At 40.8% G+C, this 26,836-nt stretch overlaps 2 protein-coding genes and 1 long non-coding RNA gene across 3 annotated transcripts in view; 2 read left to right on the forward strand and 1 right to left on the reverse strand.

Annotated features, from left to right (window-relative positions):
- LOC126386739 (actin-associated protein FAM107A) overlaps nt 1-3,790 on the forward strand; it is a 6,780-nt gene extending 2,990 nt beyond the window's left edge. Inside the window, exons 3-5 of the mRNA XM_050039296.1 lie at nt 2,176-2,362; nt 2,444-2,600; nt 2,910-3,790. Of these exons, the coding sequence (XP_049895253.1) occupies nt 2,176-2,362; nt 2,444-2,600; nt 2,910-3,017 (452 nt within the window). The 3' untranslated portion in view covers nt 3,018-3,790. The remainder of the gene's footprint in view (nt 1-2,175; nt 2,363-2,443; nt 2,601-2,909) is intronic.
- A 1,461-nt stretch (nt 3,791-5,251) lies between these two features.
- camk1a (calcium/calmodulin-dependent protein kinase Ia) overlaps nt 5,252-26,836 on the reverse strand; it is a 30,429-nt gene continuing 8,844 nt past the window's right edge. The window contains exons 3-12 of the mRNA XM_050039295.1: nt 16,882-17,013; nt 15,791-15,865; nt 12,542-12,680; nt 12,313-12,439; nt 11,929-12,004; nt 11,737-11,849; nt 11,560-11,638; nt 10,151-10,238; nt 9,817-9,988; nt 5,252-7,953 (exon numbers count right to left, since the gene is read on the reverse strand). Of these exons, the coding sequence (XP_049895252.1) occupies nt 7,850-7,953; nt 9,817-9,988; nt 10,151-10,238; nt 11,560-11,638; nt 11,737-11,849; nt 11,929-12,004; nt 12,313-12,439; nt 12,542-12,680; nt 15,791-15,865; nt 16,882-17,013 (1,105 nt within the window). The 3' untranslated portion in view covers nt 5,252-7,849. The remainder of the gene's footprint in view (nt 7,954-9,816; nt 9,989-10,150; nt 10,239-11,559; nt 11,639-11,736; nt 11,850-11,928; nt 12,005-12,312; nt 12,440-12,541; nt 12,681-15,790; nt 15,866-16,881; nt 17,014-26,836) is intronic.
- On the forward strand, nt 14,537-25,905 carry LOC126386741 (uncharacterized). The gene is made up of 3 exons (XR_007569530.1): nt 14,537-14,799; nt 15,496-15,594; nt 25,541-25,905. It is a non-coding gene; the product is annotated as an uncharacterized LOC126386741 (long non-coding RNA).

Here is a 26,836-nt window from a genome sequence, read left to right on the forward strand (position 1 = left end):
TTTGAATCTTACTAGTCAAAACTGAATTACAGATATCTGTAATTAGAGTTTTGACTAGGCAAAATCTAATTATAGTTATCTTGAATAAGAGTTTTGACTAGGCAAAATTATGTTGCAGATATCAGTAATGAATATCCAGTCTAGCGATTAAATGTTAAAACAGCTTGCCATAGATATCTTCAATTAAAATTCATACATAGTCACAATGACATTACAACTAGTCAAAATGGTGTTGATATCTATAATGGTAATTCCGGATAGTCAAACTTAGCGATTAAATGTTAAAACGATTTGCCAAAGAAGATTTATAGACGTATGGATATCAAGCATGGATAGGAACACATGTTTTAAAATTGGCGAGGAGATGAAAGAAATACCTTATTAAGTAGTCATAAAATTTTGGGGAAATACTATTTGCACCCTGCGTCTGTAGCCAACAATACTATTTGCACCCAGGTGTATATTCCTGGACATTCTAGCAACATCAAACTATAATGTCAAATGGGTCTATTCAGTACACAGTGCGCATTCAGCAGCTTTATACACCATAAAAACTGAAAATGATAAGTAAACTAAGTCTAAAAAATAATAGGCCATCATTGACCCACACATGACTCAAACCCTGGTCTCCTGTGTGTACACCCTGTGCTTAACCCACCCACCACATCTTACTGCCTCCCTGGACTGTGTCAATGTGTATACATCAAGTACATCACCCGATTGTCTTGCAGTACATTTTTGAGTGTTTTCTCTTAAATTTACTACTTTAGTCTCAGAGAATATCCCAGATTGACTAGTGTGAGCCCTAACCATGACCTTTTTGCCCTAATTCTAACCCCTTCCAACCTCAAAGCGTCAACGTGACGAGTACCAGCCAATTACAACGCGCAGTGGGATCCCTAATAATGTGTTGTAGGGATGGGTGTAAATAGCTGAACAGCTGCAGTGTGACGATTCTCACTCAGGTGCAAACAGATACCCTGACAACTTTTTCACTCTGTTGTTATTTTACACGAAAGGTTCAGGGTGATTGGGCGCCACATAACAGGCAACCCAGGCTGTTAGGTATTCGGTGCTTTGCTCAGGGGCACTTCAGCAGAGCCCAGGAGGTGAACTGGCACCTGTCTAGCCATCAGTCCATGCTCCATACCGACTGGTCTGTGCTGGACTTGAACCAGCCACCCCCCAGTTCCCAAGCCAAGTCTCTATGGATTCAAATCACAGTCAATTTAATTTGTTCGGTGTTTCTGAAAGATTGCCATTGATGTCATTGAAACTGCACTCCTGTTCACGTGGCTTCTTTGTAACTGTGTTAGATCAAGGTCCTTGTGTTATTTCAAGTCTACGTGATACACCAGAGATCGTATTATCAGGGAGAGGACTGTAAACACTTGCATAGAGGACACCTGTGTTGAGTTATCCTCCCTGTGTAAACACATGTGGCTTTTTCTGAGTCAGTTGGGACTCATGAGGAGATCAACCATTTATACCACCACTCCACTCCACCATATGTCACCTGAGTAAGATACTATCCAATAAGAGTGCTCCAAAATAAAAACAATAATAACTCTCACCTTGACCTTTTTAATTGACCTTGGAAATAGGCTAATTAGCTATAAAGTGTTAGCTCAGGGTCCTCTTACTGGACATTTCCTGGAGCTTTGACCTGCATCTCCTGTCATTCATAAGCGGACAAAGTTAGCTCCCGGAGATAGTTCAGTTGTTGTCATGTGACGCAAGTACAGAACGGGGTTATGGGGGTTGTTGTAACTACTGGCTCTGTTCAAATATAGTCTCTGGTGTTGGATGCGGTCACTGAGTCACTAAAAGCAGTGGTGGCACTTCCAATAGGCGACATAGGTGGCCGCCTAGGGTGCATGCTAAAGCACTGATGGGTATGGTGGAGTGGGGTGTATATTGAGAGCATTAGAGTAAATGAAAATAAAAAAGCAAAAGCTGTCTGGGGCACATTTTATGGGGGTTGGGGGGCACCAGGAGAAGCTTGCCTAGGGTACCGAATGTGCTGAAAGTCTGCCAGGATGTGTTTATAATACTCAAACTTAACCAGCTGTAATGATGAATGTTGAACTCACGACGAATACTGTATCACAAGAAGGAGTTGGTCATAAAAATGATATGAATGGGTAAATATATACTGTATGTTTCTCCCTTTAGCCTCAGTAGTGCAGACACACCAAACTGAACAGCAAGACCGATGCCCAGAGTTTCGGGTTCCTCCGTCCCATCTCCCGAGTGAGGAGGAGAGCAGTGATCTCATCAAACCCCAGAAACCTCTCAATCCTTTATCGGCCTCCAGGAGTCACCAGGAGCTCCACAAAGAACTGCGGATGACCCACAAGAGGTTGGAAGAGACACACAGGCGCTCATAGACACTCACACTTCACTTGCATTGTTTATATGAATCATAATCTGTCTGTGTCAGGAGAGTGACTCAGGAAGGAAAGACTGAACTCCAGAGAGCTTTAGAGAAGAGGAGATGGGAACAGAGGACGAAGGCGAGCAGGGATCAGGAGGAGGCGAAGAAGAACAGATCACCACTTCATCAGGAGCTGCTGAAAAGACATCAGAGGCTAGAAAAGGTTTGGATTGGACACACTATTGTTTCTGTGTCGTATATGAATATGCTCAGTGTTTCCTCACAGCTGATTGATAGTGGTGGTTTATGTGGAGCATCATGTTGTTCTGCAGTCAGCCAGCGGAGGGCGGTGTAGACATTGTTTCAGATGCTGCAAAAGTCCAGTCGGGACTCTGAAATCTTTTTAATTTTATAAGACCAGGGAATTAGCCCTAAACTTAGACAATGGTGAAATATCTTGTGAAAATGGTACTTGTTTACTGCTGCTCCACAAATGAGCTCTGCATATTTAGTACGAATCATTTCTCCACAGCTGGAGAGAGACAAAGGACAGCAGCAAGAGCGTGACGGGCCAGAGTTCCTCCAAGTTAAAGAGAGACTGAGAAGAACTGCAATGTTGGATGCAGGAGGAGAAGTGTGACACTTATGATTCGTGATCGTATGTGCATGTTTTCTGTTGATGGACTGTTGGGGAGAAGTGACTTGATTAACTGAGCAAAGGCCCAAGAGGCACTAAAGGAGTCACTGGAGGTGTCATATATACAGTAGCTACATGTATCAATACTGAATATATTTTCCCCCAATGATGCAAACAGAATTCACACTGTTTAATATGTGTTACCATTTTGTAGCATGTTTTTTTATGTGTCTGTATGACATGTCTGCTGCTTACATACTACGCTACAAAACACACAATTTTCTATGTTGTAGTAAAGACTGACAGACTTTTACAATTTAACAAAGTGTTTTTTGGTATTCACTTTTCACTGCATGTCATTGTTTTTTTTACAGCTGTGCCTGTTTTATGATGTTGAGCAGTGGCGATCATAGACTCTGGAGGGGCCCAGGTAAAGAAAAGAAAGGCATGTTTGTGTCATTGCACTGATGGTTACACTTCACGTTGTATAACAGTCACAGATAGTTAGCTGACTGTTCTAATAAATGATATCCAGCTGTCATACAGCTAAAAGGAGACCCACTCTGAAAGTTTTTGGGGCAGAGGCAGTGCATTATATAGTGCCTGTATGGGAGGTTTAAAGAATTTGTAGTTGTAAATAGAAAATGTGCCAATATGACTGGCCAACAGGGGCCCCTTTACAACACATACTCACTTTAGTCATGGACAACCAGCGCACCCAGATACGACTTGCAAGGTACCCTGGGTGCGTTGGTCGCTGACATTCTGGGTCACCATGTCAGGTTCTGCCTGTTACATGCGTTGTCCGCTTTCAAAATACACTTCTGCTTTCACAGGAAATTGACCATTTACATACTGTCTTTTTCAAAATAAACGCACTCCATCGCTACAACACTGTGCATTGACGTTTTTTTTCAATCAGTAACTAAGGCAGGTGGTTGGGTTTAGGCAACAAAAGCACATGGTTGGGTTCAGGGAAAAAGAACAGGGTTTGGCTCTATAATCTTACGGGACATGAACACTGCTCTCCAGGATGTGTGTTGGACCCATCCACCACCTCTGGCCCACCCTACTGGGACTTTTGCCACCTTAACTTTCTTTATTGTCTCGCTACATTTCCCCCTAACGCTGCTGGCCACCATTAAACTATAACGTTAATGCCAATGTTAAAGAACAGCTTTTTTTCATTTGAGGAAACTGATTGCCTTAAACCATTTAAGTTTTTGTCTCAAAGAATTTCAGCCTGAACTATTCTTTAATTTGAGTTCAAGTAACTTAGGTATTTATTTTTGAGGTAACTTGGATAAATAAAGTTAATATTGCTAATTCCATTCAGTTAATTGAACCTAAATCTATAAAGTATATTTGACCTAAATGTTGTATTTCTTCATACTCATTTATAATGTGTTAATAGACTGTCTGAATAAGGTAAGACTAACTTAAATGCATCTTTTCAAACAAAAATGACCACATAAGTTTAATTTACTTAGTTCATTTACACTAAAGCAAATTATCACATTATAGCTGCGCTAATATGAGTGGTCAACATTTGCTTGGTTTGCCTCTCCTGAGGGTGCGCCACTGCTTTTGTGTCCTTTGTGTGCCATTAGCCTGATATTTATACTGAGGATAAATATCAGCTTACTTATCCTGGTATAGACGGTTTACTTTTTTGCTGATAATTATCATTTTACAGAAGGATTTATGTGTTCTATTATTTTCAAAAAGAATTCCTCACCTCACATCATTCATAATCAAATAAATGTTCACAAGAACCTGCTGGTTGTGACTATTTTACTTTTTTTTCATGTTTATTTCACTGTGAAAATACACTTATTTGTAGGGTACATATTTTAACATTTCAGTTTCCAATTGTTGAATATCTTTTTTAAAATTCTTTATTGATGGCCCTGAACACAACAGTATATAATACAACTCATATAAAAGGATTATTATGGTATTTTTTGAGGCTGTAGTTTATTGAGGTGCTATTTGGTTTCCACTACTCATCATTTCCATTGTAGCTTTGATCTCACTGGTTTTGCATCTTGCTCATTCGGTTTGACAACAGAAGGAAAAGGTATCTTAATAAATGAAGTAGTAAAGAGGTAAATACTTTTTAAATTCAGTGATCTGTAAGCATTGTATTTTGTCATTTATATTCAGAACAGTTTCAAATTTGAATCGAATCTTTTTTTTTTTTTTTTTTTTTTACATCTAAAGCTGAATTTACTGTATGACGACAGAACACACAATGCATAGACAAGGAAGTTTTATTTCATTTCCTGCAATCATATCTCTGTGGGTACAAATCATTGTATTTTCTTACATCTTGTTCAATAACCCATGATGCATTGCATCCATACATTTGTAGCTCAAAACAGCTTTTACAAAAAAGGATATACAATATATACTTATATTTATATATATAATATACACGTGTTTCTTTATGCATTTAGATGTGTTTGTAATGGGTAAAATAAGCTTCTTAAAAAAAACACAGCCGAGTGGAAACAAATCCCAGGAAAGGTTCAATATAAGGTCGTTACCAAACAAATAATAGCCAGGTTATCAAAGTCATCAACATTGGCTATCTTACAGTTAACATGAAGCCCTTCACACACAGTTTGCATATTTTCCACAATTACAGTTGTGTAAATCCAGAGTGATTGCCTTCTCTTATTGTACTGTGGACCTGCAAGTATCAATGACAGACTGAGGGAACTGGTTTATGTGGGCAACAAAACTTTTATGGGTCGATTTGCTATCTCTACGGCTAACTAATAATACGGCACTGTGTCGTGACATGCTTTAAATTAATAATGTGATGGCATGATTAATATCAGGATTCAAGTGTTTTCAGCCAGCAGTCGCAGGGAGAATTTTGTCTTTATTTTTTTTTCTCTACATTAAATATTGTGATGAAACATCGCCATCCTTCGTCTGAGTGGTGTATTTATAAGATGACAGCGCGTCTGAATCACTGTATGGCTTTAGTGCTGCAGTTCATCTCCTCAGCAGGACAAATGTAGAGCTTGCACACTGAAGGCTACTCCCATGGCGGACAGGTGACGCCTCCAGCACTGTTATTTTTTTATTATTTTTTTCTTGTACTGTGGCTGGCACCTGAACCTAAAATAGGATATGTTTTTTTTCTGCTTGGGCCTGGGTATCAGAGAGGAATAAACAGATCTACACATCAACGGCAAGAAAACAGACTGAAAAAATAAAGTTGTAAATAAACATAGTACAGGAGAAATGTCACTCAGGTAGAGACTTGACCATCAGAGTCAATGCAAATGATAAGTCCACTGTGCTGTGTTGTACTTTGTCAACAACATTACTTCTGGTGTTACTCACTTCACATTATATAGCTCAAAATTACAGTATTACATCTTTTTTTTTTCAATACAACAGAGTAATAATAATCATGTGTGTTTATACTAATTGATCATCATTCATGTAAACATATTTAACCAGGTCATGCAAACAGTAGACCAAAACTTCTTCCACTAGAGGTGCACAGCACAGAGCAGGTGGAGCGCCCAGACTGAGATCCCTCCGACCCGGCAAAAAAGACCCAGACACCGACAGCAGGTGGATATTCAGACGCTTGTCAGAAACAGAAGGGAGGATGAGCGTGATGTGATTATGATCATTTTCTTCCCACGTGCAACGGATTCTCAACATAATCACACCTTCAAGATAACTCCTCCTAACGCGATGCGAGCCCACGGAGGAAGGTCAGGTTCCTGTGATTTACAGACTTAACGGGGATCTCAGTTTGAGCCTCTGATAACAGAACAGCCATAAAACGAAACAAAAAAAGTCTCCTTTTTGATATTCATACACTTCGATGTTTTTTCCCAAACAGAAGCATGCAGACACTCCAGGTCAGAACCGCTCTTCACAAACCCAGTCTGAGCCAGAATATAGAGTCCATAACCCCCAGAATCACCCTCCACTTTCCAAAAAAAAAAAAAGAAAAAAGAAAAAGGGCGTTTAACAGAAGTAGTAAATACTTATAAAAGGACAGAAACACTTAACAGGGGAAAGAAGACAAAGTGATTAAACAGAACAGATGGGCGGGTGGCATCGGCAGTGAAGTCATGCCTTCAGATTAACTCTATTCAACTAAACAGCTACTTGATCAGTGACTGGACCGAGTCACATTGATGGGTAAGGAGTATAAAGACATGCAGGAGTAGCTTTCAGTATTTCCCTTTAGAAAGCGTTCCCCTTTTCTTTGTGCCCTGTCTGGCCAGATTTTTGGAGAAAGCTGCCAGTAATGTAGAGAGTGTGAGCCAGATGGAAGCAGACAGACGGTAATTGTGATTAGAGGTAGATGTGACAGATAATGTGAGAACAAAAATAATGGCGAAGACTGCCTTTAGGCCAACGCCTCGTCTTTGATTAAGACTCCGGCGGCTTGAATCCTTCCTGAAGCTAACATCCAGAAACATGTCTTGTAATTTGCGCGCTTCAATATGACCCCTGTCTGCTATAGCTGCACAAAGGACAACTACACGTTAGGTTGCTCATCATGCAGACCGGCCCTTTCTTTTAAATCACTGTCCACTCAGAGCAGCCTTACATTCTGCTCTGCTAAAAATAAAATAAAATAAAATGTGTGTGTCTTGAGTCAGGATGTGTATTTTTTATTTTCTGGGACAAAGACTTACAGTATGTTTCTCCACACTGTGACAGTGACCTGCTCGCTGTGGATGTACTCTGGTGGACACTGCCTGATAACTACTCTGCATTCCTGGCCAGACTGGGCGGGCGGGCGGGCTCTGGGCGCTCCAGGGATACAATGTCACCATGACAACTTGTGCTCAAACGCGACTGGCTGGCCTGCAGCAGTAGGTGCAGCTTCTCAGGCTGTCCCGATCTGTGCTGCCCTCGGTGCTTCCGCGACGGCCATCCTCGTAGTGGGACACTGGAGGTTAGAGCAAAACAAAGAAGCATGTGAGCTTATTCTTGTAAATGTGGACATTCTGAGAATGAGTCATATACCTTTGCACTCATATGTCCTTTGTAGACATATGGGAAATTTTCCAAATAAACTCAAATTTGCATAATGAAGTTAGCAAATTTTGCTAATCCTTGGTGCTATTTTCTGTGTTTACTTTCAGTCAGGCACAAGTGTTTGGTGGTGGCAAGTGCAAGGTTAGCATGACCAAGAGTTTTAACTGCCACAGTTATGAGGACCAAGGTTGAAAATACCATAGTTTTCCTTTAAAGTGACAGTTTGTCCACAAATCAAAAATACATATTCTTCCTCTTACCCGTGGTGCTATTTGTCAGTCTAGACTGTTTTGGTGTGAGTTGCCCAGTACTGGAGATATCAGCCGTAGAGATGTCTGCCTTCTCGTGAATACAATGGAAGTAGATGGCGCTCCGCTTGTGGTGCTCAAACCGCCATATCTCATTTTAGAAATCATGACCCAGTTACTCAAGATAAGAACTTGCTGTGAGCAGTTTTGTGTAGGAACTGTTTTCTTGATACCAATCTAAACTCATCAACTAAATCACTGCGCAGAAGGAAGTGTGCATATGTGTATGTGTGAGTGGGTGTTTTTGGTGTCATATTCGATGTCACGCACAGGCTGGAAAACAGATAAACAGTACAGAGGAGCATGGAGGCCTATGGAAACTTTATGGTGGTTATGTCTTTCAGTATCTGTCTTACTTATTCAGTTTCTCTTTTAAACTCAGTGCAGACTAATTTGGATCAATGTTTGAGTGCTGCTTGGACGGAGACGGATGGTAATTTGTGGTGGCCCATCATTGCATCTCGCTGGTAAAGAATCAGAATCAGAATGCCTTTTATTGCCGTTGTATCATTAAAAAACATTACGAAATTAGTGGTGCTAAAGTTAAAAACACATCCTTCATATATTTAACCTCACACTGAAAAATAATGGACAATAAATAAGTGTAATAGGTAAGAAGAACTACATATAGTATGACTGTGAATATTGCACATATAGTGTTAAAAAAGGAGCTGCAATTAGCGCTTCCACCCAAGTGTTGTGTTCCCATCAATGCCGATCGGAGTCGATCCTAGTCAATAAATACCCGTGTCTACTGCAGAGTCATTTCATCTGGTTGTGAATGCCGATAAAAACCTTTCCCACTGCATTAAAAAGCTTTTTATTTTTATTTTGGGGGTGAACTGTCCCTTTAAAATGGAAATAAACAACTTTTCAAGTTTTTCAAGAGCAAGGACATTCCTAAGCTAAACCTTCAATCACCTGTCAAGCCTGCTTAGAGTACACACAGGTTGACCCACCCATTTCTGTTTCTCTCAGCTTTCTCGACTTCCCTCAACTCCCCCCTCTATTTCTCCTCACACTCATTCATCCCCTCCATCCCCCCTTTCATCCTCCATCTTCCATTCAATCCCATACATACCTCTCCTTTTTCCCCTTTTTCTATCTGAGGCTCAAACTTGGATGATAATGACTGAGGCAGATCCCCCTCACTGAGTCTCCTCCTTTTCTGCATTCAAGAGGTTTGTTTTAGAAAAGCCAAACCCACATCCTCCTCTTCCTAATACCGCATTTACGTCAAATGGCATAGATGTGGGGATAAGAACGATTTCCACTACTTGCTCAAGACAGTTGGATGATTGCAAAGTTGGCCACAGGAGAGTTAAAATAATGTGACTTTACAAAGTAACTGTATATCCATTAAATTCAGTTGATTAACATTACATCATTGTGGTATGATTCTTGAAACATCTCTGAAATAGACTGAAAGCAAGTGTTTGTTCATTCACTGTGAACTGATAACTTACAGCTCTCCTCCTCCCCATTGCCCAAATCATCTTCCTCCTCCTCCTCCTCCTCCTCTGGGAGCAGATGTCCATGGCAGGGACTGGTGGGAGTAATCTGACTGGGTCCCTCGAGACTCGTGCCCAGCTGCAGCTTCCGCATGTGGCGCACCACTGCTGTGGCATTAAACGCTTGCTGCATGGACAGAGATAGGGGGGGAGAGAGGAAGGAGAAACCCATCTGTGTCTGACAGCTACTGAGGGAGAGAAAACAGCAAAGGCGTACAAAATGTGCTCTAACTCCTGCCAATCTTAATGCTGCTCTTTCAGCAGTTTACGATTCAGCCAAAGCACTGACCTTCCATTTACTTTTGGCAAAGTTCTTCTTGATTTGAGCGCTGACAGATTCATGGATATTCTTGTCCAGAGCTGTGTCTCCGCAGATCCTGCAAAGTCAACAAGAATTAGAGAGTTTACAGGCAGGTGAGGCACCTGGCTGGAGGTTATATGGTGTGTAATTGGCTGATAAGTAGATTGCCAATAAACTAACTGGCAACTATTTCTACATGATTAGTTGTCATAGCCATTGTTCAAGCAAAATGACAAACTTTAGTTTGATTTCTTATATGTAAAGATATTCTACATTTTCTTGCCACACAAATATGATAAACTGAATATCATTGTTGGCTGCATAAAACAAGACATTTGAACATGTCACCATTGGCTCTGTGAAATAAGAGTGCATTGGAGAGCATTTTTTACTACAACTTCCTAACATTTTATAGACAAACCGTTCTGTTACTAAGTTGTTTATTTTTTCTGTAAAATGTCAGAAAATCGTACAAAATGGCCATTCTACTGCAACTTTCAAGAGCCCATGGTGATGTCTTTAAATTGCTTGTTTTGGCTGACTGAAAGTCCAAATCCAAAAATGATCAATTAGCACAGATATACATATAAACACTGCACATCCTCACATGAAGTTACAGAATGTTTGTGACTTCTGCTTGATTAATGTCTTTAAGGAATACTTAACCCCCAAAATAACCAAGAAAACTCTTTTTATTGCATGCCTAGTTTCAACGAAGAATCCAAAAACTCTTCTTGATGTAAAGTAGAAGTAAAAGGGGGCTGCATTTAACAAAACTTTATCAAAACATCTGCTTCCAAACTCTCACACAACTCGTGCAATATAATCCAAGTCTCATTTATCCAGTCGTATGCTCAGTACTTATCACACGCAGCCCATTTCAAAGAGAAAATGAACTGAAAGTGAAATTTATCTATGCTCTCTTCAAAGCCAGACTCCATTGGAAAAAAAACAAACAGTAATTTTACCTCGCTGAACATGGGAGCTGCTGATCTACGCCTGGATAAATGACACTTGGATTACACTACACGAGTTGTGTGAGAGTTTGTACGTGAATATTTTGATATAGTTGAAATTTTTTTTTGGATTCTCCATTTACCGGAGGCATGCGAGGAAAAATACAGTTTTATTCACAAATATGAATAAATATATAACTAAGGGGTGAGTAATTGATATACAAATTGTCATTTGGGGGTGAAGTATTTGTTAAGATGAATCTATTATCAAAATCAATTATTAATTTTAGTTCAATTGAAATTTTTCAGTTCCTGTAATCAAATAATTGGCAAATTGAAAAATTGAGCACTACATGCAACCATATTGAAATATGAGTATGAATGTACTTCTTAGATCATTTGTTTTGGATATCAAGATAACTAGCATTTTGACCCTCTTACCATGGGTGCTGAAGAGCCTGCTCACATGTATATCTCTTCAAAGGGTCTTTCTCCATCAGGTGACAGATGAAGTCTTTGGCTGCAAACAGAAATCAAGTTCATGGTGTAATAGCCCGCTCTGATTGATTAGTTTTCATTGTTAAATCTGCTGTAGATATTTTTAGTAATCAGTAGTACCTGAGTCTGAGATGTCATCCCAGTATGGAGAGTCAAATTCATACTCTGCTTTCAGAATCTGCTCAAATAACTTGGCATCATTTTCATCGTAAAACGGAGGATATCCACACAACCTGAGGAAGCGATATAGGAACACACTCAGAAAACTATCACTTTACTGTACTTCTCAGTGATGAATGAGCTCAGACTTACAGAATATAAGAAATAACTCCTATGGACCAGCAGTCCACTGCTTTGCTGTACGGCTTCTGAGCGAGCACCTCCGGAGCTGTGAACACACACAGCCACACAGCAGACATTCAGACAAAGCGGAAAATATACGACACAGAGCAAGAGTGGGGCTGAATTCAAGTAATCTTGACCTTTCAGTAATACCATATGATCTGGTAAGTCACATTAAACAGGTAGAGAGCCCTTCTGAAACACTTGCAATTGACGCAGTAGTGGATGAAAGAGCCTCTCACAACGCAGTGAATAAAGAGGGGGATGTCAACTGAAACAGCAAGTGCTGAGCTCACATGAAAGAGTGGGGGGAGGTGAGGAGAGTCTGGCTGACCAGCGAAATAAATGCCTTACCCACATATCCGGGAGTACCACAGGCGGTGGACATGACACTGCCTGCTCCCTCGATCTTTGACAGCCCAAAATCGCTGATCATGATTTTGGAGTCTTCGTCCATGCTGTAATACAGCAGGTTCTCCGGCTGCAAAGACAAGAGGAGCGATCAAAGAGGAGGGTTTGCCAAGCGAAAGAGTGCAAAGCCAGATTGAGTTGTTACATTTCTGTCTTCCCTGAGCAGAGATACCTTCAAGTCTCTGTGGACGATCCCCATATCATGCAGATATTTGACTGCATCCAAGATCTGGTGGATGAGTTGGCTGGCGTCTCTCTCTGTGTAGAAACCTTTCTCCACAATCCTGTCAAACAGCTCACCTCCAGACACCCTGGGGGGGGGGATTGCATGTTAACGTTGCTACGTTGTTACGTTGAATTCATGGAGAAAATTTAGTTTTTCTCGCATGTCTCCACAGTGAACGAAGAATCCAAAAACGCAGAAAATTCTTAATGAACTGAGGTCATAGGAAACCACATTTAACAACAGCAAAATTATACCAAAGCGTCTATTTGCAAACTCTTACACAGCTCATGCAGTATAATCCAAGTTTAATTTATACAGTCGTATGTTCAGCACAGATGTACTAAACGGAAAGTGAAACTTATCTATGCTCTCTTTAAAGCCAGACTCCATTCACAAAAACAGTAATTTTACCTCGCTAAACACATGAGTTACTTCAATCAGTAGTTTGCTTGCGTAACTGTGTGACTTTGGTGAATCCGATCTAACCCTTTAAACACCAAAGTTACACAACAACACAAACAAACTTATTGAGGCAGCGGTAGACCAGCAGCTCGCATGTTCAACGAGGTAAATCTATCTATGAAGGGAGCATACATAAGTTTCAGTTGGGCTGTGTGTTTGGGAAGTACTGAGCATACGACTGGATAAATGAGACTTAAATTATACTGCACGAGTTGTGTGAGAGTTTGTAAAAAGCTTGTTTTGATATAGTTCTGCTGTTGTTAAACGGGGACCCCTATGACTTCAATTCATCAAAACAATTTTCACAAATTCAACATAAATGGGCTGAGTAATTGACACACAAATGGTCATTTGAGGTATTCCTTTAAATGTTTTATTTTGTCTGACAAACACTCCAAAACTTTAAGATATTCAGTTTACATTGATGTTTAACTGAGAAAGGGTGTAAATAGTCCAACGTGAGACGCTGAACCAAAAAGAAAATTGGCATTTTTGCTTGATAAATTGATGCCAATCTATTTTCAGTAAAACAACAAATTAATTAAAGTAAATGCATGCTAAATGCAGGGGCGCAGATGGGATTTTTGAACTGGGGGGGGACCAAGCTGTCAGCAAATGATTCCAACTCAATTAGTTATTTTGTGTAAATACATATATATATCTATATATATATATACATACTGAAGCTGCAATAAACATTAGAATCGTGAGTTTTCTGACTGAATGAACATTGGTAAACAAAGGCCTACCTGATCAACACTAGCCATACATGATCAAACTGTTGCTGCTTACTAAAATAACATTATACATAACAATAACAACCTTAAAGGTATTTCACCTACAGCCTAGAATGCTGTTATTTTACATTTAGCCTACTTCAGGTAAGTCCAAATGCCTTCTTATTATTGTCAGACTAGCTACTCAACATTACAAAACAAATATTTGCCACATCTGGGAAAGTCAAACAGGCATAGGATATTTACATCTTTTGGTTCTTGAAAAAAAACCCACTGTGATTATTTTTCTTAGTTACCAGCTCCTCTTAGGACCCCCGTGCCTTATGGTGCGTTACATTTACATTGGAAGTCGGAACTTGGAGCTCCGAACAACGTAACCTCCAAACTGAGCGCTTCCAAGTTTAAAAAATGGGACATGAAACATGGAATTTGAAAAAAAATGGACAGTTAATAAAATGAAACGAAAAACCCAACGTTTATGCTTGTAGATGCTAGATTTCAATGCTTTTCCGACTTCAAAACTCCGACTTACGAGTACAACTGAACGCACCATTAGTCGTAGCACAAACACCAATGGATGAGCTGTGCAGTGTTATTAACCTAGAATTTAGGGCCGTAACGGTACATGTATTTGTGTCGAACCATTCGGTACGCGACTTTCGGTTCAGCACGACCCTGTACCAAATTATTGGGCGCAGGATATTATTTTATTTTGTTTTATTTTAATTCCGTTTTTGCGAGCCGAACCATTTAAAATATCTAGTTCCCCGATGGACATAATTGAGTGACGGACCGAGTCCGACCGTAAATCTCCGTTTTCACTTTGTGCAGCGCATTCTCGCATTTTGACAACATGGCAAGTGAGCCTGACGAACCTGAAGACCCACCCGCAAACCTTAAGTCCTCTGTTTGGGAACACTTTGGTTTCAGGGTAAAATACGAAGATGGAAATAAACAAGTGGACAAGACAAAAGCAGTGTGCCGACACTGCAGAACAGCGGTCGGGTATGTACTTGGAAACACGTCTAACATGCTAACGCATCTAAAGCGACACCACCCGAGTTTGAACGTTAACCGGCACGACTAGAAAAAGCAATCTGGTGCAAACAACGATATCGTCGTCATTTAAAAAGAAAGAGCGTTTCCCTGACCATCGCGATAAAGAAATAATCAACGTCATTGGAGCGTTGTTTAAGCTGCACTTTAGATATAAGCATGTTTTGTTTACTGCACTTTAACAAAGTGGGAAAGCTAAGTAAGTTCCTAGTAAAACTGAATCTGAGCAGGCTTTAAAGCTGACCAGCTGCACTATACTTTTTATTTTAATTGAGTAAAACTGTTAAAGCAGAAATGTATATTTATATTTTTCATTCAAAAAATGTGTTAAAAAAACAGCAGGATTTTATTTTTCACTTTTATATTTCTATTTTCATTCAAAGAATGTGAAAAAGCAGGATCTTATATATATTTGTTTCATTCAAAAATTGTGTAAAAAGAGTTATCTGCTGTGGTGGTATGTTTTAATAAGGTTACCAATAAGTAAAAGATATTTAATAGTTGTCTACTTTTTTCATTACTGTACCGAAAAAAACCGAACCGTGACTTGTGTACCGAGGTACGTACCGGACCGAGATTTTTGTGTACTGTTACACCCCTACTAGAATTATGTGGAAAATTGAACACCTTGCTTTCCCAACTCAGCAAGGATCTGCTCCAGCCCTTCCCCTTCTTGAATCGGTGTAATGTGGATTGATCACTGGCAAGGCTACTGCCGATGCCATTTCAACTTTGTGCTGCAATGTAAGTTAGCCTAACTAACGGAACATTGATCCTCTTTTTTACCTATGTGTGGGGGGGGCAGTGGGGGGGGTGGATCGGGGTCACTATAAATCTGTGGGGGACATGTCCCCCCCGTCCCCAGTGCCATCTGCGTGCATGGCTAAATGCACTCCCACTGTCATATAATTGTGTAAGACAGAGAGGAAGGAAAACTCACAGCTGCATGACGAGATATAGGTGGGATGTACTTTCAAAGATGTCCTCCAGTGTAACAATGTTGGGGTGCTTGATTCTGAGGAAGATAAATGGACAGAAATCATCACATAGAATACGTTGCATTTTCAATTGAGCCAAATTCCTCTCATGCTTACTGTCATTTGGTCACCAGATGGCATTCTTGCTGCGTAATTCACATTTAGAGTGGCCTGCTCTCTCTTCGATATGGAAGGCCCTACAGTTAATTAGGATCAAACCTGCAGTGTTTGCCCTCTTCTCATTAAATACAACCTGTAAAAGCCTCTCAGATAAAACACAGAGAAGCTTCAGATTCAGTAACTACCTCTTGCTAAGAATGACAATGACCAGTGTCTGCAGCTGGAACCAGTAACAGAGAACAGCTTTGGAGATTTTAGGGCTTGACAGAATAACTATAACAGATACTACACACACACACACACACACACACACACACACACAAATAGAATTGGATGGTTTGTTATTGTGAACCAGCGAACAGACAGTCAAGCATCTCTCTTGGCTCTCAAGTTAAGTTGAGAGCATATGAACACACACCATCGCTGAACACATCAACAGCTGAGATGTGACTTTTAGTGGAAACAGAGACTCCCTTTGTGTTTTTTTCAGATCCACTTTCTCCATGTCTCACGACTCTTTTATTTATTTAACTTTAGGTATTTAGCCAAACTCGGCTCCTCCCGTTCTGCTGTATCGCTCTCCTTCTATCATACCCTACCCCCATCTCCACTTCTCCACCCTCTATGTCTCTTTCTCTTTCTTCAATACACTGCTGCGGGGAACTCCACACCATCTCCGCCTCTGTGTGCTGTTGCCCTGGCAACAGGGACACTAAAAATAGGTCTATCTTCTTTACTCTTGACATTTCCGGTGCACAATCCTACTGTTTCTACTGACACCATGCATTTAGTCACCCATTCAATTGACCCCTTGCATACATTCTGCATCTGCACATGCATCGCTGGAAGATGAGGCTGCATTGACTAATTCCCCCCGCTGGACACGCAGCAGCATCAGCTGCCGCATCATCTCGAGGAACTTCAGTGACCTCACCTGTGTAGTACTGCGATCTCATTTTCGATGTTGTTCTCTTTGCCTTCCAATGCTTTCTTGGGGATGCACTTGATGGCCACCAGCCTCTGGGTCCTTTTCTCCTCTGCTAGAACCACCTCTGAGAAAGCTCCCCTAAAACAGAAGCACACATGTAACACGTTAGAGAAAGAAAGAGAAACGTGTGGGAGGGTAGGGTGAAAGACGCTAGGTAGGATTCATTCTTCGTTGGCTACAGGCCATAATGTACTGCAAGTGTTACACAAAAGAAGGCACTAATGATGAGACAGAATATTCAAGGCTTTTCAGGCAATTTTCACTTTCTAGTTCCTGATATCTTTTCATTGCAGAGCTGTGTTCGTGGTTGGTTCCCACGCTGAATAAAGTCCAGTTAGCAGATATTTTTTGTGGCCTCCTAAAAACTGTCTTTCAGCTCAGCACAAGCTTTTTAAAAAAGATCTCCAAATACCCTCCATCCAGCCATCTGTGTGTGTGTGTGTGTGCGAGTGGTGTTTAGATGAATAATTCAAAATGGTGACATTAACGAGAGTTTTGGGGGGGGGCGAGGAAATGCTCAGGAGGTGAAGCAACAGTCGCACGCAGACATTTATAGTCATATCACTTGATTTTTAAAAAAAGAAACTATTTTTAATCTGCTCAATAATAGATAAAGTAAATGTGGTGTGGCTGTTACCGCGGGAGACGAGACTGCATTATGGATTATGGTGATGGTGAGAGGGAGAATGGTGTGTATTTACACAGTCTCCCCACAGAAGCGTGGGCGGGAGCTCAGGAGGAGGCTTGAACGCACAAACACTGTTCTGTGCAACCACAGGGATCCTTCACATGTGTGTGAAACAGCACCGTCATGCAATACAACATGGAAGGTCAGTGTTCATGTGTTAGTAAATATTCCCTCTTCTTTGTCATCCGTCATGCTGCGGAGCACACGAGGAGATCTAATCTTAACTGCGCTTAACCAACCTTAAAGGAGCAGTTCACCCCAAAATAATGATATGTACTTCTGTTTATCAGTCTAGATTGTTTTGCCGTGAGTTGCAGAGTGTTGGAGATATCGGCTGTAGAGATGTCTGCCTTCTCTCAAATATAATGGAACGAGAACACACTGTGCTTGTGGTGCTCAAAGTGCCCAAAAAATATTTTTTTTACAGAAAGCAGCGTGCATCTACTCATAGACGAGAGTCACATTAATGGCGTCCTCCTTGGCTGAGCTGTAACATGACAGTGATGCTTGGTGAGCTAGCGATAGGTGCACGTTCCCTTCGTCATCAGAACGGATTTTCAGGATATGGAAATGCGGTGCTGTGGTCTTCCATGGCTCAGAAGGCCATAGAAAAGGTTCTTGAGCCCAGTGTGGTGGAAAAGAAGAAGGTATTGATGATGACACAGAATATTCAGGGATTTTCATGCAATGTTCACTTTTTAATTCTTGATATCTTTCTATTGCGAAGTTGTGCTCGTGGTTGGTTCCCACGCTGAATAAAGACCAGTTAGCAGATATTTTTGTGGCCTCCTAAAAACTGTCTCTCAACTAGAGCCCAGTGTGGGGGAAAAGGACCCTCTTGTGGAAAATCAGTAGGACAGGCTCAGGCTGCTCCACCATGGAAGCAATTATGGAGGATTGTCTTAACAAGGCACCAGACCGTGATGCTGATGTAATATGAGGACCCACTGGATAAAGTACGGCAGCTGCAGAGGGAGAAACAGTGCAAAATATGCATGGACAGAGATATCTGTATTGTCTTTATTCCATGTGGTCATCTGGTCACTTGTATGGAGTATTCAGAGTCGTTTATCAAGTGTCTAATCTGCTGTGGAACCATATTACAGAAGATCAAGACCTATATCGCCTGAGGGAATCACAAGCCCCTTTTACACTGCCAGATTTTCCGCGAATGTTGGGCCCTTTTGCCGGCAAGCTGCGAGCGTTTAGACACACAGAGCCAGATTGGCGAGTTGATCCGAGGTGCCCAATTTTCCGCCTTGTAGGGTAGTCATATTGGCGGAACCCTTTAAGTTTAAACAAACCGAGGTGGCCTTCCGCAACGGGAGGGGCTGTTGAAGACTTGTGGGAGGAGCTGTTGATGACGCCGCATGTGCGACCCACTGGCGGAGGATAAACAGGAAACAGCTGATAGCAGGAATTAGTGAGCAGCTAGAAGCAAGAGGGAAACGCAAACCTGGCAGACACTGTAAAGATGAGCACCTGGGGAGACAAGGAATTGCGCGCCCTCCTGCCCTCGCAAACGAAGAGGCCATTAACTGTCAGATGACGGGGATGGTGAAGGACGGGCTGACTTCCGAGAGAACTGCCGAAGGACTGACTAGCTGTGGCTTCCCTCCCATGTCACTGTTTATGTCACATGCTGAGCTACACGTTTTGTTACTTGCTCACGCCCCCCATTGCCCCGAAAAAGGCACAATCTGTATAAACAAAAGTGGGTAGGCGGCATTTTGCTGCACTCCTCGATTTTGTTTTTATACTGCCAATGCTGAAAGAAGACTGATTGGGCTTTCCTGCAAATTTGCTGTTTAAAAAGGGCTACAGATTCTTGCTACTATCTTTATTGTGTTTTGTTATCAAATGTAGATAGCTTGTAATATATTTAAGGAACATGTTGTTTATATGAGTATAAGAATGAAAGTGTGAGGAAACGTCCCAAGAAAACATAATTTTCACAATTACTGAGATGGTAAACAGCTGTTAATATTGAGATGGGACTATATTATAAATAGCTGATGTTGACATGGACATGTATTGAGTATTGAAACTTGTAAATTCACATTAATGATAATTATAATTTTGCTATACTTTTTTTGCTAGATGTGCCTTTCTGTTCATGTACATGTCTCATTTTGTTGTGTTAATTTGGACATTTCTGTCGGTGAATTAAACTCAACATGGGATGTGAAATCAGTTGGTTTCATATACTTACATGTCCCACTCTTCTCATCTATTTTGTCTAACGTACTTTTGTCAATGTGTGGGCTTAAAAAAAAAAAGAAGCACTTTTCCTTCTATGCGGTGATATGTTAGTAGGAAAATAGTTCCTAGAGGAAAATGCTCACAACAAGGTCCGAGTGCCATTTGGTTCCATTATATGTGAGAGAAGGCAGACATCTCTATGGCTAATATCTCCAACACTCGGCAACTCACACCAAAACAATCTCGACTAATAAATAGCACTCAAGCTAAGAGGAAAAATATGCAATTTTGATTTGGGGGTGAACTGTCCCTTTAAACCTTAAATAAAAGGATGCGGACATGAACACATTACGGAGGCAAACCTCTCACTCTCTGTTTACTCTGGTTTTTATAGTTATTAACATTTAATTACAGAGCAGGAGGATTTACTGTGTAGCCCTGACCGTCTCTCAGTTCTCTTTTTCCCATCTTCATGTCATAATAAATGCTCAGTGTGGATGTGTGGTAATCCTTTAGATGGCTCTGTACCATGGCCATCTTGTGCTCAACGAACCAGCGCAGCAGAAACGTTTGCATAGTGAAGCTGATGCACGCGAGCAGAGATGATTCTCACACACATCTCCGGTTTCATTTTTTAAATAGTGCTTAAAATAATTCAAAGCAAAATCGCATAAAGCTCCAATTCTTATCGACCCATAAAAGCATTTTAATGCTTTTAAATCTGCAGCATGTGCAGACAGGGTTTCCTCAGAGGGTCAAGAGTGTGAAACCGCTGTAAGAATCTATTTAGTCTTATTGGCTGTTTGAAATAGAAGCGTCGATGGGTCAAGAAAGGGAGACAGGTAGGGCCTGAAATATGGCGACTGACAAGAACATTCATATGTGTCTGTTTCTGGCCATAGCTGCAACTAATGATTATTTTAGGTTCCATATTATATTCAAAGCATTTAGCAACAAACCTGAGTGGAAATTTTGTGGTGGAAATTTTGTTTTCTTCATGCATATGCTTATATTGTTTCATTCTTCCCATGTGTCTGTAAGTGTGTGACCTTTGCATTCCCCTTTGGTAAACATCTATTGTTACTTGACATTATCAAGAAATTAACATTCACTATCATCTCGCCCTCAAAGACAGTCCATTGACTGTTTACCAGATACAGCTGATTACCTAACATGTTAAATACTAGATAGCAACAGGTACAGTATGCTCCTCTGATGTAATCAAGAGAACATAGTAAAATCAAGAAAGCCCAAGAAAGCTACAACTGATTTCTCATCATCTTATCGTCTGAGTGTAGGTATAACGATGCCCTGTATTCACTGTTCTGGGCACGACCCCTGAGCTCTGAGCCTGAGGTTGTGCCTTCTCTATAGAGAATAAACTCTCATGCATGAAGCTATTCAGTCTTGTTTGCTGACTCCCAAGCAGATCGGCTAAAAGTTGCCACAACAGTGCCATTTTATGCCTTTGAAAAGGCGAACCCATCCCTATCGTGGTTTTCTTTTGTTGTTTGTAAAACAGTCACTGATCTATAACTAAATATGTCATAAAACATATTTTTATTCTACATGAACTATAAATAAGCTGTAAAAAACGATTCAATTAAATGAATAATTCCTTATTTTCTTTGGTATTTTTGTCATATACGTATATGCAGTGATTGTTTCTGGGTAATATGTACGAGTGACGAGACGATAAGATTACACGGTCACTAGTTTAGGCGCACAAATAGAAACTAGAGTGCACTGGGGCCAGCTGTAACAACCTTACACCTAACTTAAGGCCCGTTTCCACCACAGGAACTTCGGGGTAATTTTACGGGGCCGGGGCCGTTGGTGCGTGTTTCCACCGCAGGAACCACCCCCGAAGGACAGAGTTCCAGAACTTTTACAGGGGCTAAACAAGTCCCTGCCTCGGAGTAGGGTACTCAGAACGGCCCCGAAAAACTCCTTGGTGGGGCTTGGGGTTTACTTGGTGCTGACTGGATATACTCAAGGCGGGATGTGACGTCAACAGAAAGCGACAAAATAGCCGGCATTTTTAAAACTCAGCAGGTCGCGCAACGATTACGTCACATCCAGAGCCCGCTAACTTTACAGGAACCTTCCTCCTACTCCGCCCTCTCAGTGGAGACACGGCAGTTGAGAGGGCCGAGCAAGAGGACGTTCCTGTACAGTTCCTGCACCCCAAATAGTACCAGGAACTTCTTCAGTGGAAACGGGCCTTTACATACATACGTAACTTCACGCTACATAGGTAAAATCCTTTGTGGGGCGCAAATTCGATATTATATGAACTGTTGTATGCATTTCCATAAGATATCATATGAAGCTTTGCATGAGGGTACTTTGAATATGGTGCAATGAGAGCAATGCAGTCCTCAAAATACAGCCAACCAGGACATTGTTTTCTTAATGTGACAGACCCTTACAACACACAACTTAATAATGCCTTTTTCAATTTGACAGGATCCAAAGATGACAGTAACAACAGTATCAGTACAACAACAATATCTGTAATTGTATCCATTGTGACCACTTGCATTGACAGAACTGTTCTAAAATAAATATCTGATTACATTTACACTGCGTGTGACCCGATCCGTGCTACTCCTAAAAAGAAGAAATGCTTGCACACACTTCTCTACTGTTGCCGTGAGACACATTGTAATTAAGCATCCAGTTGCTAATTTCTACTTGGAGACGTAGTAGGGGTGGGCTCTCAGGAGGTTTGGAGAAGAGGAACAGCAGACAGAGGAAGAGAGGAAGCTACTATGGCTGTTAACAGCTGATGTGTAAGTCAAATTAAAACGGCAACAGACCAGTGAAAACGTGACACATCATTTCATCCAGTTTATGCCAATAAATAATCCTGGCGTGCACATTAGGTCGCTGTTAACAAATTCAAATAAATAAGTTTGATATGAGTCACTGGCCCCAAGACTCATAGCTGACGCTCGGCTGTTTTTGTGTACACAAACAAGACTGTCACAGCTTATTTTTAGACAATTTTGAGATGGACAGAAAAAACTGGGAGATGGATGATAGATAGATAGATAGATAGATAGATGGTGTCTGCCCCAAAGCCATCAGCACAACATGAACACCACAGCATGAGCCTCTGTCTGCCACACACACACACACACACACACACACACACACACACACACACACACACACACACACACACGCCTTGCAATCCCAGCTGTCCATATGGGAAAATATTGATTCACACATTCTCATATCGCTGTCAGCATCTCTCAGTGCTTTCATTATGATAAGTATATTGCCCTCTGCCATGTCTTAAATTAAGCTGCACCATTAAAACACAACAAACGTCTGAACAAGTCAAGACTTAAGTAATGTGTACATCGACTGCTAGCGCCGTCCAATCAAAAGCAATCAGCTATCTAAACAGGAAGTCAATGTAGCATCACACAAATTCCAAAACTTAGAGTTTTTAAGGCAGCAAATGATATATTAAACTTCTTACTTAGTAAATATGTGCATGTCATTTTTTATTTGTGTATGTAATGGGAAGAAATATGTGTGTTTCAGCTGTGCACTGGGAAAGAAATACCTTATTATGCTAACTTAGCTGGCGTTATCAAAATGTTATAACATGGCATTTTGTAATTTTAGGTACTGTATATTGTATTGTTTTTGTGAATTGTAATTTAAAACCTACCCAGGTGTCCTGTCAGATGTGTCGACCATGTTCCAAATTATTTATTTTATTTTTTACTCTAAACAAATGACTATATATGAAGAAGGAGATTTTGTTACCAATGTGCGTAATACTTTTAGGTAAACAACCTACGTGTGTTTGCTATCAAAGATAACTTAAATTTTTTTGATAGAGAAAACAAGTCGTGAGGAATAAACCAAAAGTGGAAGCTTCAGTTGTAATTCTGTTGTAAAAAGTGGCGTTAAGCAGGTAGTTTTCATCGTTATATAACAATACTTAAGTCAAGCAACTGTTTTAAGTTGTTTTCATACCAATGATGTGATCAGCTAATGCCTAAAACAATGATATTAAAACTTACTGGACACAGCAGCTGGTGCATTCACATCCTTCCTCGTTGGTAAGTATGCAAATAACACCTACACAGATAGTGAATTTGACTGTTGGAAGTTAGATAAACACTATATAACCCTTATCTGATTTAGAATATAATTGAATGACATCTGACTGACCACAGAGTGCTGCAGTTTGGAAAGGCCCATGTGATTTGCCACTGACCCCTGAAGGGTCAAAAATGTAGCAATAATCCAAATCACTGAGCTTTACAGTCTGTGCTGTGGCCACATAGTCCATTTATATTTGCAAGTTTTATTGGCGAAAAGCAGACATACAAGTTATAAATACAATATTGCATACACAAGTTATGTAATCAAGCTGTGCTTGCAAATCTAGGCTGTTACAAATGTAACATATGTTACAAATGAGCCCCAGGACGCACCCAGCATGCATGACGTGAAGACTATGCTAACTGAGGAAGAACAGTTCAGCTCCACAATATACAATATTTGAAAAACACCCCTGGATCTTATCTTTATTTAGTTTGTGTAAAACTGGTGTTCCTGCCAACATTCCCTGCAGAGTGAATCCTATTGATATTTCTCAGGGATGTTTACTACTGTACCGGCCCACATACTGTATATAAGTCACACACTGTATATAGTCACCCATTGGTTTGTGGGCGAGTTCGGCATCTCAGCCGTTGCCATCTTGATTTTTTGAAACCAGAAGTTACCATATTTGGACAAGAGAGTGAAGCTTTGGAGGAGCAAGGGGTGGATCTGACTCACAGAGTGTCACTCAAGCAGCCCCACCCTTACGTATGTGTTAATAACATGTAAATGGGTGAGTTAGAAAAGAATTTGTCCCCCTGTACAGTTGTCATGAATGTTACAGAGACCAAAACTGTCTTTTGTATCAGGCTGTAAACGTGTTTATCTCTACTGTAAAGTTGGGCATTTTAACATGGGAGTCTATGGGGATTGACTCTGCTTTGGAGCCAGCCCCAAGTGGTCATTCGATGAACTGCAGATTTTGGCTTCATTTTTCAGCCTTGGAGGTTGTTGCGTGTACTGGCCACATGCCTACATGATGATGTCATGATGGCATTTACATAGCAAAAGAAAACCTGCGTGTAACCGTGCCACAGCTGTACTACGTTACATTTAAGGCAACACTCCCCTACTTTGGTCTCAGTTTGGCCCATGTCCCATCCCCTAACATGGAGGGGGTGGGGTTTATGACCTCAAGTACAGCCAGCCACCAGGGGCCATTGAGTCTTTTTGGCTTCACTTTTGGAGGGCTGTCATGTTATTCATCTTTATTAAACAGTCTATGCTCTCAACAGGTCAGACAGTAGCAAGCTAACGTCAGTTTCGTCAGTTGGCTCCGGTTGCTACTCAACAGTCACACCTGGCAATTGAGTGTATATATTAGTGACAACTAATCTTGACATTAGAAGTAATTTGTGTATTGCAACCCATCTTAATTTAGGTATGTGTTAGTGTCCACTTGGTAAACACTTCACAACTTGGCAAACTTTGGACTTCTGGACACCTGGTGCGACTGCTTCCTGGACTAGTTGCACAAACAGGATCAAGAGTGGGATGTAATTAAATTCTGTTGCCCTCAAAATGATGGATGTTTGCTCTACTGGCAAATATTATTTATACTGTTCTTTTTCTGTTCTAAAGATACACCATCAATCAGGCAGAGTCAGGCCCCTTGGACCTGTTGCAGACAGCTCCGTGCATCCATCAGTCTATCGATCACACCTGATGCAAGCGCTACCTTCAAGCCCAACATGCCTCCAAGTTCCCAAAAAAGCTTTCTCTTTTTAGCCTAATCCATATTGTGTGTGTGCTTGTCAGTGTGTGTGTGTGAGAGAGAAAGAGACAGAAAGAGAAGAGTGGATAAAAGCGGACATACAGAATAATCCCACTCCAAACAATCGCCAGATTCATTCTTAGGTTGGCGTCATTATGAAAAATAACTTGATGTATTCATATCAACACAGCTCGGAGACCAGACCATTCACTAACAATTGTACAACTCTATGTTTTCCATTTACTCCACTAAAGTCATGTGTAGGTCAAACCTCTTAACTCCTCTGCTCTTCTCTATAAACAACCAGCATGAGTGCTTTCAAACGATGTTTAGTACTGCATAGTCACAGTGTTTATGCTCCCACACATTATCCACCTGGACTGCATGAGTAGTTCTGAAAACTGACCTCCCCCAGATCTTACTTCTTATATCTGTGTTTCTCTTTTAAGGCACTATTGTTATGCTTTGTTTCCAGGAACAACAATCATCCATCTGTCATATGCCTAATATCTATCTTTGAATTTTCAATTAAAGTTCAATGGAATTCACAAACGCCGACCATATTCTCTGTGTTTTATTCAACAACACCGCTCAGTACCATATCATCTGTTTTGCTTGGTGAGTAGTTCTGTGATGGGGAGCTCTGATAGGAGAATTAAGCGTCGGCAATACGCCTAAGAATTACTCTGCTGTGGATGTTTAAATCTGTTTTTACCGCTGTGTTGTGGTCTGCAATGATTTTGCTAACAGGCCCCATGCTCTTCATTTCCGTCAGACAAGCTGCCAGCTTGCGGGGATGTCTCCGTCCACAGGACTCGTAAACTCAATTAATGTTTATGCATCAGTATCAACACTCCTCTAAGTCTTGCCCCAAAATCTTATTCCAAACACAAACACATTAATCTATGGACAAAAGTTACAACCTCTAAGAATATTCATGGGACATTCAATCAAACTGTAACAGACAAATCAGAGTTGGTACAGAGGCTAACATTCCTTGTAATTACACTGATTACAACAATAACCCATAAGAGCTACAGTGATGAGTGAGCTGCTTTACTCTCTCCTTCCATCTACAAACTTTAACAAAGACTCACTGGGTGGAGACGGCGTCCAGATCACAGTTAAGAAAACCCGAGTCAGCTGGAACCTCATAAAGTGTT

This window comes from Epinephelus moara, chromosome 24, assembly GCF_006386435.1.
Source record: "Epinephelus moara isolate mb chromosome 24, YSFRI_EMoa_1.0, whole genome shotgun sequence".
NCBI classification, from domain to species: Eukaryota; Metazoa; Chordata; class Actinopteri; order Perciformes; family Serranidae; genus Epinephelus; species Epinephelus moara.